This window comes from Equus quagga, chromosome 12, assembly GCF_021613505.1.
Source record: "Equus quagga isolate Etosha38 chromosome 12, UCLA_HA_Equagga_1.0, whole genome shotgun sequence".
Taxonomy (NCBI): domain Eukaryota; kingdom Metazoa; phylum Chordata; class Mammalia; order Perissodactyla; family Equidae; genus Equus; species Equus quagga.
The window spans coordinates 95,044,422-95,066,418 of record NC_060278.1 but is presented as its reverse complement, the minus strand read 5'-3'; the positions used below and the strand labels follow the sequence as shown (position 1 = coordinate 95,066,418).

General features: G+C 45.7%; 1 protein-coding gene across 1 annotated transcript in view; it reads right to left on the bottom strand.

The window, feature by feature from the left end:
* Positions 1–6,387: 6,387 nt before the first annotated feature.
* Positions 6,388–21,997, bottom strand: part of IFT52 (intraflagellar transport 52) — a 31,918-nt gene continuing 16,308 nt past the window's right edge. Inside the window, exons 9-14 of the mRNA XM_046679168.1 lie at positions 21,876–21,944; positions 17,720–17,874; positions 12,797–12,884; positions 11,716–11,824; positions 9,045–9,190; positions 6,388–6,674 (exon numbers count right to left, since the gene is read on the bottom strand). Coding sequence (XP_046535124.1) covers positions 6,627–6,674; positions 9,045–9,190; positions 11,716–11,824; positions 12,797–12,884; positions 17,720–17,874; positions 21,876–21,944 — 615 coding nt within the window. The 3' untranslated portion in view covers positions 6,388–6,626. The remainder of the gene's footprint in view (positions 6,675–9,044; positions 9,191–11,715; positions 11,825–12,796; positions 12,885–17,719; positions 17,875–21,875; positions 21,945–21,997) is intronic.

Sequence of the window (21,997 nt, the reverse complement as noted above, 5' to 3'; positions counted from 1 at the left end):
GTGGACATTCCCTGTTCATTGCTAGGGTGTAGTATTTAAGAGTGCAGGAGGTTGCCCCGTGGTGGAGTGGTTAGTTTCCGATGGTCTGCTTCAGTGGCCGGGGTTTTGCCAGTTCGGATCCTGGGCGGGGACAGGGCACTGCTCATCAGGCCATGCTGAGGCAGCATCCGACATAGCACAACCAGAAGGACCTACAACTAGAATATACAACTATGTACTAGGGGGGCTCTGGGGAGAAGAAGAAGAAAAAAAAGAGTGCAGCCTCTGTAGCCAGACTTCCTGGAGTCTGAATCCCAGCTCCATCATTTACTAGTTGTGTGATCTTACACAAATTACTCTGTGCCTTAGTTTCCTCATCTGTAAAAATGAGATTCTCAAAAATTTAGTTTTTACTATGTACCAGCCACTGTTCTGTATGCTTTATAAATTTTATTTCATTTAATTCTCATAACAACCCTATGAGGTAATGTTAGTATTATCCTCTTTTGGCAGATGGGGAAACTGAGACACAGGCCTCCCCCAGGTCACATGGCTAGTACTGTAAATGGCAAAGCAGGGATTCAAACCTGGTCTGTCTAGTTCTAGAGTCTATGCTCTTAATCACTGCACTGGTACCTACTTTGTAGAGTGGTTGTAGGATTAAGTAACTTAATCTGTGTCAACCACTGAGAACAATCCCTGGCACATAATAAGTACGATATTACTTTTAGTTATTATTATTATTGTGATTCTTCACCCGCTCTCATGCTTGTCCTTTGAGGTCCAGGAAGCTGCTCTGCACACAGCACACACTCTCACCTGGATTATTAGTCCCATTTCAGGACAGAGACAGGACCTGGGAGCTCCAGCAAGGTATTTGCCCAAGGGAAGAGGGAGCAGCTGGAGAGTCTGCTTGGAATCTGGGACGGGGGCCAGGTGACCAATACGGTGGAGCCTAGGAAGCCTGGAGTGAGTGCTTTGAGTCAGGGAGCAGGGGGTTACCCTGGTGCCAGATGGAATCTTGTAATCTCCACAAGTGTCTTTTCCAGTTATCATCATACCAACAGATGCCCCCTAGGGAGAGGATTCCAAGTGTCCTGGGTGCCGCCACACCTGGGAGTGGTCCCTGGGCCCAGGAGTGATAACATACAGTCTGCACCCTACTGGGTAACTTCCTGGACATGCCCTCCTCAGACAGGAAGGCTCCAGTCATTTGGTCATTCCACAATCTGCCCCTCCCCAGGCTCCAGAGTCAGAGTTTGCCCCTGACTTAGAAAGATGGGATCAAATCTACTTATCAAATGCTCAGGGCCCAACATAAAACAGACACTGATTGATGACAAGTAAATGACAAGTAGACTCACAGGACCCCTTCTGTTTGGCGTCCTCCCCTCTACCTACTGAGCACTTTCCTTATCCTCCTTGTCCTCCTACCATACTTACCCCACCGACAAGTTTATTGCTCTCTAAAGAACAGAGACAGCCCCGCATTCACATTTTTAGCTTCAGATCTTTACCATAATGTTAGGCTCCTTGTAGATACTCACAGAAGGGGTTTTATACTTTTTTTTTTTTTTTTTTTGAGGAAGATCAGCCCTAAGCTAACTACTGCCAATCCTCCTCTTTTTGCTGAGGAAGACTGGCCCTGAGCTAACACCCATGCCCATCTTCCTCTACTTTATACATGGGACACCTACCACAGCATTGGCTTTTTACCAAGCGGTGCCATGTCTGCACCCGGGATCTGAACTGGCGAACCCCGGGCTGCCGAAACGGAACGTGCGCACTTAACTGCTGCGCCACCAGGCCAGCCCCCTTATACATTTTTTAATTGAAGAAATTAAATGTTATAAAGCTAACATTTTGGCTGGAGAGTTAGGAAGGCACAGACCAGAAGTGAAAAGACTTAGAATGCTAGAGTTTGAATTGTGTCTTGTAAGATATGAGACATCGAAAGAGATTTTGAAACAAAGGAATGTTTTTCAGACACTTCTGCCACACCTCCAAGGGCATCACTGTAGAAGACAGAGTCATGGCAGCATGTAACTGGCCACAGGCATGAGAGTTCGAGGACCAGGACTGGAAATAGAACATTTTCTACAACACCTACAATTGCAGGGAAAGCAATTCAATTACCTGTTTCAAGGAATCAGACCTCTACAGAGAAATTTCCCCACCCACTTCTCAGAAGATTGAGATTTTATGAATAACTCTTTGCAAAGCACCTAACTTTGAGTTCTAGAAAAGGATCTGCAAAGCATTCAGATCAAAAAATAATAATAGCTAGCTTTTACTAGGGAAGACACCATGTGCCAGGCACCATACTAAGAGTTTTACATTCATTTTGCATTTAACGCTCATCAGTATGTGAGGCAGGTACCAATAAGATCCTCACTCAAAAGATAAGAAAACTGAGGCACAAAGATGTTATGTTACCATGATCACACAACTAGTGGACTAGTAGCTTGAAGCAAAGCACCTATAATTTGAAATGTAAATTTGGAGAGTACTATTTGTGAAAATATGCTGAAATGATTGAAGCTGGGTTATAGCCTGGGGCTAGTCATAATGAGATGATCCAACCATCCATAATCTCCAGAAGCTCATCAGTTGATACAGGAGACAATGAGTGAACAGAAAATTAGCTCAGCACAGGTGAAGATAAACAGCAGGGGTTGTGTGTGCCCAAGCAACCAACCAACAGGGTCACTGAAGGCTCTTCAGAGCTGGTGATTTAGGACTTTGCAAGGTGGCCAATGTGGGGAACGGTGGTTCAGGCAGAGGGAATAGCCAGTGCATGTCAGGGAGAAGGAATATTAGGAAGTACTCAAGCATTGACCAGAGTTGATGTCATTCTTGACTCTTCTCTCTCATCACTTATCTGATCCTTCTGCAAATTCTATAGGCTCTACTCTCAAACTCTACCTTCAAAATATATTCAGTAGCAAAAGCACATGAAAAGAAGCTCAATATCATCTCATTAAAGAAATGCAAATTAAAACCACGAGATTTACACACCTATTAGTACAGCTAAAATTAAAAAGACTAATCGTATCAAATGCTGGTGAAGATGGGGAGCAATCAGAATTCTCAAATACTCCTGGTGGGAATGTAAAATTGTACAACCACTTTGGGAAACAGTTCAGTAGGTTCTTAAAAATTTAACATATACACCTACCATATGACCCAGCCATTCCAATAAAAATGAATGCATATGTCCATACAGAGATTTTTACATAGCTTTATTTGTAATGGCCCAAACTGGAAACAACCCAAACATCCATCAGCAGGAGACTGGATGAAGAAATTGTAGATATAAAACAAATTTTTCCATACAGTGGAATACTACTCAGCCATAAAAAAGACATTGACACAATACGAATCTCTAAGTAATTATGTTGAAAGAAGGCAAAGAGTACATACTGTATAATCCCATTCATACACAAGTCTGGAAATTGCAAACCAATCTATAGCGACAGAACCAATCTAAAGTAACACTGGTTGTGAAAAAGGGATTACAAAGAGACACAAGGAAGTTTTAGGGAGTGATGGTTATGTTCCATTTGTGTGACTTTAGGGATCCCACTTCAATCACTGGGAGAAGTGTGAGGTCACTGATCACAGGACAGGGCAATCAATCTCGCCTGGGCTTCTTGGGGCTCATGTCAGCCCTGGCTGTGCCCTCAATTATGCAGTTGCAAAGGGTGAGAATTTGGTCTCCTGGAAACCATCTAATCCAAATCTCTTGTGTTCCTGATGAGGGAGATGAGGCTCTGAGATGAGTGCCCGGACCCTGGGTTACCATATACATACACCACGTCTAGCCCACACCCCTAAGCTCCACTCTGGGCTTTCTGGGGCACCAGCTTTTGCAAACACTTAGTTCTTCCTCTTGTAACGTGGCCACCTGCAGTTCAGCAATTAAGCAGGGAAGGACTCGCGGGTTAGGGAGTTCGGGCAAAAAGTCACGGAGGGACCGGCCGATAAACGCCAAAACCTCGTCCCTAGGCCAGTGGGAAGCGACTGCACAGGCCGGCCAGGCCCCGCGGCCGCGCTTGACGGAATCATCACCCTCCTCTGTGAAGACGGAGAGAGAAAATCGGTCTTTGGAATCTACCTGGCAGTCTCTCGCTGCCCGCAGTGACCCGAAGCAAGTGACGTGACCTGTTTCGAGGCGCAACCCGTGTAAACCGAGGCCAAGGGCCCCAAGTACTCTGACCGCGGGGCCCGAGCCTGCAGACACTCAGCGCCCACTTTGGGGCGCGCGCCCCGGCTCCAGCGCCGCGCGAGGCATGGCGGGAGTCGCGCCGCCCGACGTCACCGGGGGCGCCTGCGCTTGGGGGTCGCTGGGATCTCGGCTGCTGGGTTGTGGTGCCCTGGCAGTCTGGCCCGGCGCTGCTTCCTCCCCGGCCGCTCGGGTCAGCCCCGCGCCCTCGGAGTCATCGCCCCTGGAGGTGTCCCCCGGCGCCTGCTGTTTGGGGTCGTGCGGAGGACGGATGAAAAGAAGGCCCAGGGGATGAGAGGGAGCGGGGCGAGTCCGTCGCCGGCCTCCGACATTAAGGGCCCTGTTGACCCCCCTCTGCCTCCAGCCGTCCTTGACCCGCCGTGCGGGTCAACAGCCCCGGACAAGCTCCTAACACGGCAAGTGTCCTTCATGCTACTTGTCACCGTTTGCGACTCTTGCGAGGCGTTTGCGACTCTTGTGAGGTTAATTCTCTCCGCGATTAGATTGTGAGTGGCAAGAGCGCAGCCCTAGGATGAAACATTAGTAGGCTTCCTGTTAAAACTTGGTATAAGCCAGGTTTGTTACTCTTTTTAGAGTATATATTTCTTCCTGCGTCTTGAAGGCAGCGGAAGAAGTTGCTAACGTTGGTTGCAGAAAGGGCAGCTGAATGGCTGAAGAGGGCGAAATTCTTCCTCTTCAGTATTCTTAAGTTCGTGCTCAGGTATTATCTAGTTAAATTTTTAATTAAAACTTTTTTAAAATTAAATTTAATTAAGGCATTTATGGCGCTCTAGCACCTTTTAGGGAACAGAATTTGAACACCTTTATTTTGTTTTACAAATAAGAAGTAACTTAGCAAAAGCCACAAAGCAGATCTATGAACTAAGATGCCACAAACTTTCCTCCTTGCTCTTGGGGAGAGGACAGACGTTTTCTCGCTGACTGGTATCTCCCTTTTCTAATGTTATCTCCTCTTCATTTGGATACTAAAGGTTCTCCCATCAGAGATGTATTTGAATTCAACAAATAGAATCTCCAAGTTATTTTTATGCTGTTATCTGCTAGGACTGGTACTTTCACTTTTTTTTTTAAGATTTTTTTTTTCCTTTTTCTCTCCAAAGCCCCCCGGTACATAGTTGTATATTCTTAGTTGTGGCATGTGGGATGCCACCTCAGCATGGCCTGACAAGCGGTGCCATGTCTGCGCCCAGGATCCAAACCAGTGAAACCCTGGGCCGTCGAAGTGGAGCACGCAAACTTCTTAACCACTCGGCCACTGAGGCCAGCCCCCAATTATCAATTTCTATGTGAACAAATCAGATTTTGAGACTGGACATCTTTTCTAAGCCTCAGGGATTTCCAGCTATTTACTGGTTATTTCCACTTGTATGAATGGCCATCATCTCAATTGGATTCTTATGTTCACCCAAAACAGCTCACCCTTCAGAATCCCCACCTTCTAATAGCTCCACCACTGTCCCAGGCAATCAGGCTCAAAATCTTGCCAATCTGACCTTCAACCTCCAGACCAAACCTATTTCAAAATGCCACCTTTCCTATAACAGCACCTTAGTCCACATCCTTGTTACCTCCTCTTGGGTACCACACTCCCTCCCGAAATGGCCTTCCTTCTGCAGTTCCCATCTTTATAGAACCCACCAGCTAAGCTTTTCCGTTGTGCCACATCCCTTACACACTGGCAGTGGCTCTGCAATCTTCTCTCTTTCAGGGTTCCCCAAAGCTGGTACCCAGTGTATTTAGTACACTGCTGTGCATTTCCACATCAGCTGCCCCATTGAAGCAGGTACAGTCTCTCCCGTTGTCCTTGGGACAGATGATCACATTTTGCCCTGCATTATATTAGACTTGAGTGCTTTAGGAGCTCAGAGGAGGGGGACAAAGTGTGACAAAGTAAAGCCTCCAGATGGTTGTGTCCTGTAAGCAGCTGGGAGATGAAGGGGTGAGTAATCTATGTGAGGAAGGTGTGTGTTTAGGATTTTATCTTTTTCATCAGGTACGGTGGGGCAGACAGACTATGTGGGTTGTTTGTTTTGTATCCTTTTGAACTAGTCCAAGAACTGTACAGTATTCACAACAAGCTTGAGAGTTATTTATCTTTGATAAAAGAAATTCCAATCCAGAACAGGAGTCGAAAGAAAAGACTTCAATGAAAGACCATTTCATAAATTATAAAAGTAGATTCAATCAGATTTAATTTTAAAAAATGGAATGTATCTTACATAAAGATCTTGTAAGTTAGAAATGTTGTACCTATCTGGGCACTACAGAAGATGCATAGGCCTTCCAGAGCTCACAGAGGAAAGAGTGTATAGAAAATTTTGATAAGCAGTTGAGGAACAATTAAAAAATAGTGTACAAAGAGAGAATAAGGAGGCAGAAAATGCTTCAAGAGGCATGGTCCTCAGAAATTATTCTGGAATGCCGTTTCACTTGTATCAACATCATGTTCCTGGATGAGGGAATAAGACAGAATTTTAGTATTTCAGTACAAAGCCTGAAATGTGAACTCTTTAGGGTTTTAGACTCTGATTAGAGATTCTGAATTATCACTAATTGGGACACATAGGTAACCTCTGGCAGTAAGGTTGAATCCAGCCCAAGGATCAAGTTTTCACTAGTAGACAGCATGCTTTTGACCACTATGCACCACCCACCATGAGTAGGGAGCAAATGCAGTTGGAGGCACTGATGTGAAGACCATACCAGGCTTCTTACCTTGGCCTTGGGGGCCTGTCCCTCCCTTGCCACCAGGGTAGGTACTGTCGGGAATCTACCTAAGCCCCCAGCCCACATTTCAGTGCTAAGCAGCTCTATCAATGCCTCGCCTCTGGGTTCCCTTCATGGCACTTATCTCCGAGCACTGTAATTTCCCATATGCTCCTGTCTCCCCCACTGCATGGAGCTGAGAGAGACAACAAGGACTGCATTTATCTTGTTCACTGCCATAGCCCCGACATCTACACCATGCCTGGCACATATGAGGCATTCAGTATGAGTACCCAGCAGAACCAGCCCGGTGGCAGTAGACACACCCTAACTGGTCTTTCCACTCAGCATCTAAAATCCTAATTCCATAATATATGAAAAACGGAGGGGGCCGGCCCGGTAGCACAGTGGTTAAGTTCACATGTTCTGCTTATTGGCGGCCTGGAGATCACCGGTTCAGATCCCGGGTGCGGACATGGCACCGTTTGGCAAAAGCCATGCTGTGGTAGGTGTTCCACATATAAAGTAGAGGAAGATGGGCATGGATGTTAGCTCAGGGCCAGTCTGCCTCAGCAAAAAGAGGAAGATTGGCAGTAGTTAGCTCAGGGCTAATCTTCCTCAGGAAGAAAAAAAAAAAAAAGAATCTCTCTTTATTCTGTTTTATAGGCCTCCCACCCCCATTTACCGTATCATGAATGCCTTCCTGAGGCCTTAAATATTCTTCTAAAACTTTTTTTTTTTTTGATGAGGAAGATTAGCCCTGAGCTAACATCTGTGCCAATCTTCCTCTATTTTGTATGTGGGATGCCACCACAGCATGGCTTGATGAGTGGTTGTAGGTCCATGCCTGGGATCTGAACCCATGAACCCCGGGCTACCAAAGTGGAGTGTGCAAACTTAACCACTATGCCACCGGGCTGGCCCCTCTTCTAAAACATCTTTCATCTTATGGATACACCCTAGATATTTAACCAGTTCTCTACTGATGAAGATTTTCCTTCTGTTAAAAACAATGCTGCACTGAGCATCCTGGTTGGTAAATTTACATACATTCAGGATATTATTAAGACAGATTCTGAGGATTAGAATTGCTGGGTCAAAGGTATATACATTTTTAGGGCTTTTGAATAACATTATAAAAAATATCTCCAGAAAAGTGGAACCAATTTATTCTCCCATCAGTAACACATGAATGCCCATTTACCAACAGTGATGGGGCATTTATTTTTAGAAATCCTGTCAAGGAACAGAAAAACTGAAGGCCAGGCAAAATTTTAAAGTTCTTGGTCCTCAGTCCAGAAAAAAATGATTTCTTTTTTCTTTTTTTTTTTTTTTGAGGAAGATTAACCCAGAGCTAACATCTGCTGCCAATCCTCCTCTTTTTTGGCTGAGGAAGACTGGTCCTGAGCTAACATCCATGCCCATCTTCCTCTACTTTATATGTGGGATGCCTGCCACAGCATGACTTGACAAGCGGTGCATAGGTCCACACCCGGGATCCAAACTGGCAAACCCCAGGCGGCCAAAGCAGAATGTGTGAACTTAACTGCTGCGCCACTGGGCAGGCCCCAGAAAAATGATTGCTAATATATGGTGCTGATCTCATGTCCCACTGCTCTATCCTTTGCTCCGTTCTCTCCAGCCACACTGGCACTCCTGTTCCTCAAACATGCCAGGCAGAGCCCAGCCTCAGGGACTTTGCACAGGCCTTCCCTCTGCCTGGGACACTCGTCCCCCAGCTGTTTACATGGCTAAATCCCTCAGCACCTTCAGGTCTTTGCTCTAATGTCAGCTTTGTAGTGAGGCCTACCCTGACCACCCTGTTTCATGCTGCCACAGTCAGCACACTTGATCCCTCTTACCCTGCTCTACTTGCTTAACATCTTCCGGCAGACTGTGTGATTTACTTATATATTATGTTTACTGTCTGCCTTCTCCAGCTAGAATGTAAGTTCCATAAGTGCAGGGATCTTTGTCTGTTTTGTTCACCTAGCAGATACTTAACAAATTACTTGCAGAATGAATGAATGACATAAAACATGAGAAGTCTGGTTTATGGATGATCCCACCACTTGAAGGGCTCCCGCTTTATTGAGCCTTCTGTGCTCTGTACCTGGTTCAGTTTCTTGAACTCCACCACTTGGAAGAAGATGTGCTCGAGGATATGTTTGGCATCTTGTTGGTCCTTTGGTAGTTTATTGGTTACTCCAAGAATGTCACCACACTTCCTGACGTAGAATTCCAGGTCTTCTTCAGTACCTAAGTACAGTTGGGGCAGTTAGATTAACCCTTGACTTCTGCCCTTCCCCAAGTACAGACTTACTGTGGTTTAGGAATCCCTCCCGTCAGGTTCCTACATCTCTCAAGACCACTCACCTCTTCCTAGGGTAATGTGACCAAAGGACTTAAACAGTGACAAACTGTAGAGATCTCTGATGTGCTGCTTTTATAAATTAGGACAAAAGGGTGACATTCCTAATTAGAATAAAGCTGGACTGGTTCTGGCTTTCCTATTCCCAGATCCAGCATTCCTACAATACAAAGAACAGGAGCATCCAGTAGGAGATCAAATTACCATTCTCTGAATGCAGTGAGGACCACTATAAGAAGGGCATACGGCTATGTTAAATAATATTTATTAGAGCAATATTATAGGATAGGAAATTAAGGAAAAAATCACCCAGGGGCTGGCCCCCTGGCCAAGTGATTAAGTTCGCGCGCTCCGCTGCAGGCGGCCCAGTGTTTTGTCAGTTCGAATCCTGGGCGCGGACATGGCACTGCTCGTCAGACCACGCTGAGGCGGCGTTCCACATGCCACAACTAGAAGGACCCACAACTAAGAATATACAGATATGTACTGGGGGGCTTTGGGGAGAAAAAGGAAAAAATAAAAGCTTTAAAAATATATATATATATATATATATATATATATATATATAAAAGAAAAAAATCACCCATAATTCCACCAACAACATATCCCTGTGAAGCTATCCCCAGCAGCCCTATATCGAGGATGGATAGCCATTACTGCCCGTCTTACACTATACTGTAATTTCTTTTTTTCCTCTGAGTTTTTAAAGTTATGATAGAAATGTAAGTTTTTAATTAAAATATTCAAACGATACAGCTGCAAAAATCTCTCGCCCTAGCTCTATCCCCCGCAATTCTACCTAGAGTAATTACTGCCACATATGCCTACATATTTACATATGTGTAAAAAATGGCATCACACTATAATAGTTCTGTAAGTTGCCTTCATCATTTAATGATATAAAATGGAAATTCCATCTCAAAGCTTATGCTCTGTATCTTTCAACAGATTGATAATATTCCACTTTATTTTATATATTTTTAACCAGTCCCCCTACTGATGGCCCATTAGACTGCTGCCTATTTTTCAAATGCTACAATTAATATCTCTATAGCTGTATCTTTTTTGTTTTGCATTTCTACAAGGATTTCTGTAGGATAAATTGCTAGAAATGGAAATGCTGGGTCAAAGCAACTGATCCTTCACAGGTCTATTATTCCTATAGGACTAATCACTCTGTCCTGCTCATTTTTGATTGCCCAGCACCTACCACAGTGCCTGGTACAGAACAGAGACGCAGTAAAGGTGTTTTACACTGAACTCTTTTTTTTTTTTTAAGATTTTATTTTTACTTTTTTCTTCCCCAAAGCCCCCCAGTACATAGTTGTATATTTTTAGTTGTGGGTCCCTCTGGCTGTGTTATGTGGGATGCCACCTCAGCATGGCTTGATGAGCAGTGCCATGTCCCGCCCAGGATCCGAACCAGTGAAACCCTGGGCCACCTAAGCAGAGCATGCGAACTTAACCGCTCGGCCACGGGGCTGGCCCCATACACTGAACTCTTTTCATTTTTGCATACTCCTTTCTGGTCTTTGGGCACATACAGATGTTCACATAGTTGGGATCCCACTGTACGTGCAGTTTTATATCTGCTTGCTTCCTTTAGGATTCTCACTTAAATTCTATCAGTGTCACTCCTTGGCCTTTGTTAACCTTTATAATGATACATGTTGTTCCATCAGTTGAATATGGCACAATTTACTACCATTCCCCTGCTAATAAACACTAAGGCTATTCCCAATTGTATTTTATTTTTAAAATAAATAATGTAGTAGTCATCTGTGTACCTTCATTTATCTTCTTAGATTGGATTTCCAGGAGTGGGGTCACTGCCTCTAAAAGAATGGTAATTTTATGCCTCTGAGCACATGTGTACAGGCCCATTTGCTGTGCTGGAGGCAGTGCATGTCAGGAGGAGCACTGGGCCAAGAGCCAGGAGTACCGCTCACCATGCAGCTGTGGCTTGGGGCCTCATTTCCTCATCCACATGTCCTGGGGGGCACACTTGACTCTCACTAGGATCCCTTCCAATTTTGAAGTCTCTATAATTCTTTGGCCCTGACTAAATTTTCTTATTTAACTGCTCCTATGACCAATGATCCAGATTTGCTAAATGGCAGCCAGGATCAGAATTCATCCTGCAGTCACTCAATAGGTCAGAACTAAAGACCTACAGGGATTAAAGCTGAGACCTTGGCTTCTGCTTAGCATCATATTTTAACTCACTAAGCTAACTGGCCTCAAGAGAAACAATGAACATCCTTTATAGGAAATAAACAAGAATTGTAATTTTATACTCCTGTTCATATTTTGTTCTCCCTAAACAAACTCTAAGCTTTCTCTCACGGCAAATCTCAAAAGTTTACAGTTAAATAAAACTCAACAAAAGAAACAAAAATTTGGCAAAACTTACACTTATTGGTAATCTGAGCAAGCCGTGCCTTCTCAGAGGAGAACGTCTCATCTAAGTCAAACAGCTCCAGTGGAGGAGGTGGTAATTCTCTGAAACTAGGAGGGAAAACCTAAAAGGAAATAAGGTCTTTCATGAAAGAGCATATCCAAAGCTGTAACTGACGGTGCTGAGACATAAGGGAAACGGGAGGCCAACTCAGCGCTTCCTTGGAGGAAGCACCCAAACGCCCTAACCCACTAGACCGTATCAGGCACCACGACTAGCCCACTGTAAACCAAGCAGAACCAGCTCTAACTACACTGACCAAGCTGAAATACCAGTGCCCATTAACTCATGCAAGGACACAAAGCTTGGGGCTTATTAGGCTTATTTGTACAACTTGTTTTTCATTTAATCATGAGTTCTTTAGGGACAGAAACTGGGGAAGCAGATGTAGATTAGTGTAGAAAGTGCTGAACTTGGAGCCAGAATTTGCAGGTATGAACCAGTGGTGTGCGGATAAATGTTTAACTGTCAGCTCTCAAAACATAACAAAAAGCTTAATCTGTAGCATTTGTCATTTTCTGTGATGTAAATACTTCCACCATGGCCAATTTGAAGCTACCAAGATGAAGCCAGCTGGCTCCTAACATTCCCTAATGTGGTGGGATAAGACAATTTTGAAGGAAGTTGAGTTAATGCTGGACTGGAATGTTGAAAAATAACCTATACACACATGGCTATCCCCCGGCTGTTAGAACTGTGCTATGCTTCTGAGTGCCTGCTACCTGGAAAGCTGCAGTACAATGCTGTTCCTCCTTTTTAACCAGAATTCTCATATATACACTCCAACCCAACAAGGTGGGAGATGTTTAACAGAAAAGTCACACCCTTGATTTCTCAGTTGGGAACTACACCAAATGGAAGTCCCTATAGAATATTAGTAGATTTGGTCTCTGTGCATGTTTAGAGCCAGAGAAATGTAACTCCATGAGGAGTGCCACCAATGGCATATGGAAGGATCCAAGTGAGGGGCCCAGCTGGTGAGGGAAGGGCCACAGGGGGCGTTCTGCAGCAGGGACCCTGAAGCACACCTACTCACCGCTGGCTGAAGGGCTGGCAGCGGCGTCTCAAACTGAGGTTGGATAAGCTGGAGAGGTTCATGTTTCACATTTAGCTGTTCATGAGCCCTGTGTTAATAAGACAGAAAAGCAGAGAGCAAGATGAGGCTGCGGCAGAGCACGTCTGACCGCACACACTGCTCTTCTCCATCGAGTCAGGAGGTTCAGCGCTGCTGCAGAAAACACCCAGAACGTGTTGTTACGTGGAATGTAATGATCCTTCCAGGAATCTACCGTATCGTACGGCATGACTATGGAGAACTGAGAGGGAAATTTCTTTCAAGTTTCTAATCAGGCTTCTCCTAAATAGGCTTTTTGTTCTTACCCAATGGACACTGAATCTTGTAACTCACTGTGTTTCCTTATTTGTTTTCACCATCAGAAGACAGGTGTCAAACCTGAAGTCTGCTTCTCCTTCTGGCAACTGTACAGATCTGTATAATATGCACTTCTGAGTGCTCATTCACTCAAAAATTGTTTACTGAAAACTGACTATGTACCAGGCAGGTTTATACACCAGGAGTACAGCAACGATGAAAAAAAAAGACCAAGGCAGGCCTTTGTGGAACTTACATTCCAGTGGAGGAGAGACACACAATAAACAAACCCAAGCTGCCAGGAATTAATAAGCATCACAAAGAAAAGCAAATCAGGAGAGAGGGATAGACAGGGAGCGGGCAGAGAATGCAGCTGGTCAGAGAAGTGGAGGGAGGAGGGGAGGCGGAGTCCCACGCAGAGGCAAGAGCAAGGAGAACAGAGAAAAGAGTGCTAGGCATTTTCACAGAGCAGCAGGCTCCAGTGGAGGGAGAGTGGCCAGAATGAGTTTACAGAGGTAAGTGCTGGTCTTACCCTTGGGTTATTTTTAGATTGTGGCTTCCCCTTTGGCTCCATTCTCTCATTCATTTATTTTATCCTTTTGCATCGTACATAATTTTGTAAGCTGGGTGAACGCCTCTGGGAATGAGGCAGATTAAAATATACTCACCCAATTTAAATCATATACACATTTTGGCCTTTCAAAATTAAGCTAAACAAGCAAATGCCAACAGGTGTGGACAAAGTTCATTCCTGCTTCTATGTATGAGGAGAGGTCTGTGACCGCAGAAAGGTGATTAGCTGAGTTTATTGCTGTCACCTCCTCCACAAGTCCCAGGGGCTTAAGGAGACTCTTCCCTAGGAATGAGCAGAATATCCCCATGGAGGGAAGAGAAATAACTTTCACTGAGCACCTACGGCATGCGACATGTTGTACCTGACCCTGTGCTGGGCACTTAAACTTATCTCATTTAATCCTCAAAACAACTGTGGACAGGGGGATAATCTCTTAGGGACAAGGAAACAGGTGAGATGAAGCAGCTTCCCAAGGCCACGTGGTTGAGAAGCGACAAAGGCAAGATCAGAACTCAGACCTGGCCAGTCCCTCCCCTGAGAAGCTCCATGACTCGGTCTATCGAGAAGGCAGAATGTCATTAGGGGCAGTTCTAAGCTCAAGGTCCCACCACCTGCACACTCACACAGAACCCAGCCGCCGAGCCCGGGCCTCGGTCAGCCTAGGCAGGCCTGTTCTGTTCTCTGTCCCCAGAGCTGACTGTGCTCAAGCCTTGTGTTAATAATAAAACAAATTCCACTGTCTTCCCTTTCTCCACTCAGCTCACCACCTGGCCACATCTTGCTCCTACTAGGAGCCAATACGTACTTAATGGGGGTGTGGGATGAGTGGAGAAACTAATCTTAAACCCAAGAAAACCTAATTGAGAAAGCTGTCCTTTACAGGAAAAAGGGAAGAGTAAATGCCAACGCTCAACACAAATCTGTGCAATGGAGCTAAGCTGTGTGTTTCCAGAATACTCTGGCCTGACCTCTGACCCTGCATTTTCATCATCCTGTGTCTCGATCCCCAAACCACCAGACCATGATCTCAGGGCAGGGACCCCACGCTGTGTGTCTCTACCTCCCACCCACAGGCATCGATAAATACCAGACAGCAAATGAAGTTACTTCAGAGCAGCACCCTATAGATCACACAAATATTTAAAGACTAACTGAATTTTACTCAAAAAAGAGAACTTGCCTTGAAAAGATGTTACTAGCAAATAAAAATACCCAAGAGCACCTCTAGAAACTGTCAGCCCGTAACTACTGCCCTTTGCTGTGGTACGAGAGACAAATACAATGAAAAGAGCCATCCAAGCCCCCAGAATAGCCACTGAAAACTCTGCTGACTCTAAAATAGCAGACAGTTCCAGTCAGTCCCTGGTCAACACTGCAGAGCCGTCACAGTGGCCTGGTCTAAACCACATCGGGAGAGCAGCAGGCCAAAACGGCAGAAGGTGGCTGGACCTCAGCCGGCTTGGGGAGCAGCCTGATGTATCTTTTGTTACTCTGAGAAAAGCCCTGAACTGCAGAGGAGGAGCCCCGGGGCCCATCTCTGGACCCCCTTGCTTCCGTGTCATTTCCTCCTCCCGTGGCATCCGGGGACAGTGCTGCCCACAGGCCCCATCCTGCCCCTCCAGCTGCTTTTCCCCAGCTTATCACAGGCCCTCTTCTTCTCCTACCTCTCAAGCAGTGGCAGCTGTGAGGTCCTGATGTGAGCTCAATTCCCACTCTACTTCTGTCCCTGGGTGTCCCCCGCCCTTCCCACAGCTTCCCTCACTGCCTTATCTGGACCCCTTCATGTCTACACTGGTTCCACCTACATCTCTTCACAGGGAAACCTCTCAGCCACTTTAGATTGGGAGGGCCGGGAACAGAACTCACTTCTCTCCTCTTCCTGCGTGCTTTGTGCCAGTTAACAGCATCACCAGTTGCTCAGATCCCCAAGGAGAAATCCGTCTCTCAGACATCTCCATCACAGCCTCCCAGGGCCCATGTCTTGTGATTCTTTCTTCCCAAACATCTCTTGAAAGCACACTACTACTCTTCCTAACTCCACCTTTCAACCCTCCTGACCTGCTGCAACCACCTCCTGACTGGCTTTCTTCACTTCTACTTTTTCTTTATTCCAATTAATTGTACAAACTGCTGCAAGAAATTGTTTTGGTTGACTCTGGATTACACAGTCAATCAAGTCCCTCCTCTAGAGGTCTTTACTAGGATCTCATTTTTGAATTAGACCCTTGCCCTGAGCCTCAGGCTGTTGTCTTTTTTTTTAAAGATTTTTTTTTTTTCCTTTTTCTCCTCAAAGCCCCCCAGTATATAGCTGTATATTCTTAGTTGTGGGTCCTTCTAGTTGTGGCATGTGAGATGCCGCCTCAGCATGGCTTGATGAGTGGTGCCATGTTCGCGCCCGGGATTCGAACCGATGAAACACTGGGCCGCCGCAGCAGAGCGCGCTAACTTAACCACTTGGCAACAGGGCCAGCCGCAATCAGGCTGTTGTCTTGACTTCTTCCTTCTGTAATGTGCAGGCGTATCTCCTCAAGTGCTGGTGCTGGAGAATGTAGAACAGTATGTTGCAGGTGACTTAGGATCAATTTTTAAACAACCAAGTTGGCATTTTCTTTTTTTGGGGAAGATTAGCCCTGAGCTAACTACTGCCAGTCTTCCTCTTTTTCTGCTGAGAAAGCCTGGCCCTGAGCTAACATCCGTGCCCATCTTCCTCTACTTTATATGTGGGAAGCCTACCACAGGATGGCTTGCCAAGCAGTGCCATGTCTGCACCCAGGATCTGAACTGACGAACCCTGGGCCACCGAGAAGTGGAACGCGCAAACTTAACCCCTGCACCACTGGGCCAGCCCCCAAGTTGGCCTTCTTAGAAGTCAAGGCTAAGTGCAGTGCAAATGGCAATTAGGAATAACCTTCCTTGCCTGGGCACGCCTGCACTTGTGAATGTCTAGGGCTTTGCTCACATAAGCTACATCACTGCAGAATGCTCCCTCCCAGCATCCCCGCCTGCCTCCTGAAATCCTCACCCCTTAAAGTGCCACACCCAGCCCAGTGCCAAACAGACACAAGGCCCTCAAGAAATGTTGGCTGAAATAGTTAATGCCTGGCTAAGTGGGCCCCTTTTTCATAGAGTCTTACCTGCTCACCTCAGCCAGAATCAAATTCCCTTTCTTCATTGTGCCCATGGCCTCTAGTTCTGTTTTCCATTCAACATTAATATAATAACCTTGCATCACAGCTTTTGTCTGTCCTCTCCATAAAACCATAAACTTCAGGCATAGTGCCTGACACAGAGCTCTGGAAGTCTTCATTGAACTTGAACATAAGTATAGGGCTAGGAAGTTAGACAGTCATCTGTAGCTCCACCCTCAGCCTTTGGTTCATCCAGATGTAGATCCCATGCCAGGCCAAAGATGCTGAGAAATGTTAGTCCCTGTCCGTGACATCAGGGATGGCAAACAACAACAAGAAACGGGCAAGAAAACAGGGAAAAGCCCTGGCTTGAAAGTCATTCAGCCCTGGCTTTAATCCCTGCTCCCACCTTGGGAGAATAGCTTAGCCTCTTTAAACCTCAGTTTCCTCATCTGGAAACAAGGCAGGTAACTCAGGCTGACTGAAAGTATTAAGTGAAGTAACAGCGTGGAGTGCCTACAGGGTGACCAACCACCTCGGTTTACTGAGGGGTTCCTGGGACCTGGGACTCTGTGCTAAAACCAGGAAAGTCCCGGGCAAGCAGGAGTAAGCTGGTCACCCTGAATGCCTGATACAGAGCCTGGAACACAGCCGGGGCTAATGATGCTGGCATTTTCATCTGCATCAACACTCACCCCCCCCCCCCCCCCCCTACCCCCCCCACCCTGGCAATATCCCAGCTGTCTTTGTCGATCTCTTCATAGATCTGAGAACGTTTTGCAAACCACGTTTGCCATGACTCTACCTCTCGTCCCCAGGCTCATGTTTTCAAACCAAATGCTCAGAACGGAGTGCAGTGCAGCTCAGAGAGCCACAGGTACTGACTTGATGACCTTGGGGAGGGAGGTGGTATCCAGCTGGTAAATGGACAGGTCGAAGAGGGTGGTAAAGTCCCGTGGGTTCTCATCGCCCTCCTGGAGACACACTCGAAGCCGCTCTGACAGGGTGGCTGTGTCGGGCAGCATCATGTAGTCAGAAATCTGAAAGCCACAAGAGGGTTCCTTTCAGCAGACCAGGAGCAAGAATTTAATCTCTCTAGTCTCCAACGTCTCAGGTCTAAATCTGTAATATTTATATTCTCTTGCCAAGAGATTTCACTGTTCATGATCACTGACAACTAAACCTCAAATAAGCCACTTTATGTGGTAAGAGGAACAAAAGTCACTTGGCTAAATTCCAATGCTGGCTAAATGCAACTCTCCAATTACTCACGCCAGGACTCACACAGCTGAACACAGCTGGAGAAACACACAGCCATGCTGACTGGTCCCCTTCTAATTTATGATCACTGATCTGAGTGCTCAGCAATAAACTATTTTACTCTAGTTCATTCACTTTCCCACTCTCCTAGGGAATACTTTCCTTTTGTCACTTCAACCATCCCAAACAATTATCCCTTTCTTAATTTTAGCTGATGACCTTATTTTCTATTTCAGTGAGAAAAGAGAAGCAATCATAAAAGAAAGTCCACAAGCTCCCACTACAACATCTATCCACCCACCAGCATCTGGGCCACGCACTGCTTTCTCTCCTGTTATGTGTACAAAACACCTGTGACCCCAGCACAGACAACCCCTCCACTTGGACACTAGATCGTGGCCCTTCTCACCTAATGAAGGACACACCTCCAGCACTGCTGAGAGCCCGTAATGATGACACGGGCTGTGTGGTATAATAGCAAAAACCCAGGAAAACCTCTATGTCTGCCACTAGGAGACTGGTCGAGTATACTGCAGTACAAACAATGGAAAATACAGTTTTCAGAAAACAAACAAAAGAAAGCTCTTTCTGTATAAATATGGGAAAAATCTCCAAGACCTATTGGTAGTTTTAAAAAGTAAGGTGCTGGACAGTGTATATCCAGTGTGTATGTAGTACCACTTGTGTAAAACAAGGGGGAAGGAGAGTACACACACACACATATTTGCTTATATACGTATAAAATATCTCTGCAAGAACACAGAGAAACCGCTAAGACTGTGGTCACTGGGGAGGGGAGCAAAGTGGCTGGGCAAAGACAGAAGGAAGGCATGCTCACTGTGCATGCTTTTGAATTCCAAACTGTGTGAATGTATTACCTATTCAAAAATAAATTTAAATAAACACAGGCTGGCAACAAGAAATTTATTCCTAATTGCCCTTTGAACTGCATTCAGCCTTGACTTCTAACAAGGCCAACTGGATAATAGTTTAAAAACTGGTCTTCTGAAGTCACCTGCAACATACTGTTCTACATTTTCTAGAGCCAGCGCTTGAAGAGACATGCCCGAGCATTCCAGAAATAAGAAGTCAGGACAAACAGGCTCACTTTTTTTATATCTCAAGGGTCAAAAACTCCCGCAATCCTCAAACTTTTTTTTAACAAGAGACAAGGGAAGAGCATAGACAAACAACTGCCCTTCCGGACAACATTTGGCTGTTTTTGTGGCTTCAACCCTCTAACAGGACAGTGGGCTGAAGGTGACAGCAATAACAAGGGCGCCAACTGCCAGGACACACACTGAGAACACAGCACAGAGATCATTAATGGCCCAGCAATCCAAAGGGCCTGAGGCGGACTCCTCTCCGCACAGAGACCGGCTGGAAAATCCCAGTTCAGAAAGCCATCACGGCCTTAGGTACTCAAATAGAAACATAACAGTGCTCCCAAGACCACTGGTTTTCACGACCCTAGCAGATTTTGAGGTTAAAACTTATGTAAATTCCTTTAGCTCTTTATTGAGCCACCATTTTATTAAATAATCATTTAAAACTGAGCTCATCTGGGTTTGAAACCCACTCGGATATAAAAAGATTTGATCTGAAATCATAGTCAGGAAGTTCGGGCCTTCAGAATTTCTTACTTTGCAATGCTACTGCATCTAGTGTTTCACTTTCCAAAGCCTCACAACACAAAGGACGTATTTTCCCAGGTCGCACCCCTGGAAGATGTATGAGACTGCGCGGTTTTAGAGAATGGCCTTCACAACACTATCTTCCTCTGGTTTTCTACTGATGCTTCCCTTCTGAACAGTCCAGTGTCATGGGTGGTGGGCAGTGAACAAGAGCAGAAGAAAAGGTGCAGGCTCCAGCATCAGCCTGACGTAGGCATTAATAATGGCTTGGCCAGGTATTAATCTAAGTAGGCGCCTTGAAGAATTTACTTACTTCAGTTTGCTCAGCTAGAAAACAGGAAGGACAGAAACTTAGCAGGAGCAAGGTGGCCACACAGAACAGGAGCAGATGCAGCACTGCTTAGTGCTGCTCCCTCGACCCACGACACTCTAACTAGGATTGGCAGCTGCCAAAGACGCCGTCCCCTCAGACTTGGCTCCTGTGAGACGTGAAGAGCGAATTCCTGGCTGTACTCCAAGTCTTTTGTTTTGGGGGCTTACATCACTTTTCAGGAGGAATTTAGGCAAAAGATCCATAAACTTAATGTTTCCATATAAGGGAATATTTTAGACATGTGGCTGTCCTCTTTCCTAACCCAAATCAGCCCCTGGGAGGCCACATCCTCAGCAGAGAGGAAGCGCTCGGTGGACCACCTTTCTGATTGCCTCTGGCCCACCTCCTGCTACCCAATGCCAGGAAATAATTTCCCTGACATTTCAGAGTTTAAGAAACACAGAAGTGGGGCCAGCCCAGTAGCTGAGTTGTTAAAGTTCCATGTGCTCCACTTCAGTGGCCCAGGTGTGCAGGTTTGGATCCCGGGTGCAGACCTACACACCACTCATCAGCCACACCATAGCAGCATCCCACATACAAAGTAGAGGAAGACTGGCACAGATATTAGCTCAGGGCCAAACTTCCTCAAGCAAAAAAAAAAGGAGGATTGGCAACAGATGTCAGCTCAGGGCCAACCTTCCTGAAAAAAGAAAGAAAGAAAGAAACACAGAAGCAATTGCAGAATGAGCAGACTTTGATTCAGGAGACCTGGGTTTGGATCCCGGCTCTGTGCCTGCTTGCTATTTGAGCACACTGCAATCTTACAGAATTTCAGTTTCCTCATCTATAAGATCAGGGGCTGGACCCATGGCCGAGTGGTTAAGTTTGCACTCCGCTTCGGTGGCCCAGGGTTTCGCCTGTTCAGATCCTGGGTGTGGACATGGCACCACTCATTGGGCCATGCTGGGGTAGCATCCCACATGCCACAGGTGGAAGAACCCACAACTCAAAGTATACAACTATGTGCCAGGGGGCTTTGGGGAGAAAGAGGAAAAATAAAATCTTTAAAAAAAAAAAAAAAAGATGGGAATAAGACCATCTACCTCACAGGGCTGTTGTAAGGATGAAATAAGATGATTTACATGGAAGTATATGCTATATAGTGCCTGATATATAATAAATACAAAAGTTAAAAAAAAGTCTTAAAGAGGGGCTGGCCCCGTGGCCGAGTGGTTAAGTTCGCGCGCTCCTCTGCAGGTGGCCCAGTGTTTCGTTGGTTCGAATCCTGGGCGCAGACATGGCACTGCTCGTCAAACCACGCTGAGGCAGCGTCCCACATGCCACAACTAGAAGGACCCACAACGAAGAATATACAACTATGTACCGGGGGGCTTTGGGGAGAAGAAGGAAAAAAACAAAATCTTTAAAAAAAAAAAAAGCATCACTTCTTTCTATCTGTCTTATGATAAAGCGAGAGCTAGATATTCCTTTGGAACTGTTCAAGTGGTGCTGAGAAGCTGGACACACTCTTTTTTTTTTTAGATTGGTACCTGCGCTAACCTCTGTTGCCAATCTTTTTTTTTTTCTTCTTCTTCTCCCCAAAGCCCCCCTAGTACATAGTTGTATATTCTAGTTGTAGGTCCTTCTGGTTGTGCTATGTGGGATGCTGCCTCAGCATGGCCTGATGAGTGGTGCCATGTCCGCGCCCAGGATCCGAACCGGCAAAACCCTGGGCTGCCAAAGCAGAGTGTATGCACCTAACCACTCAGCCACGGGGCCAGTCCCTGGACCCATTCTTTATCTAAAAATGTTTCAGTGATTCCCAGCCTCCTACCTCTGGGTCCTCAGCATCAATCTGGTTTAGGTGGATGTCTCCTGTCGTGAGCCACTGGAAAACAACATCCTGGATTTAAAAAAAATAAACACAGAATTAGACACTTGGTTATTTGAGAAAGC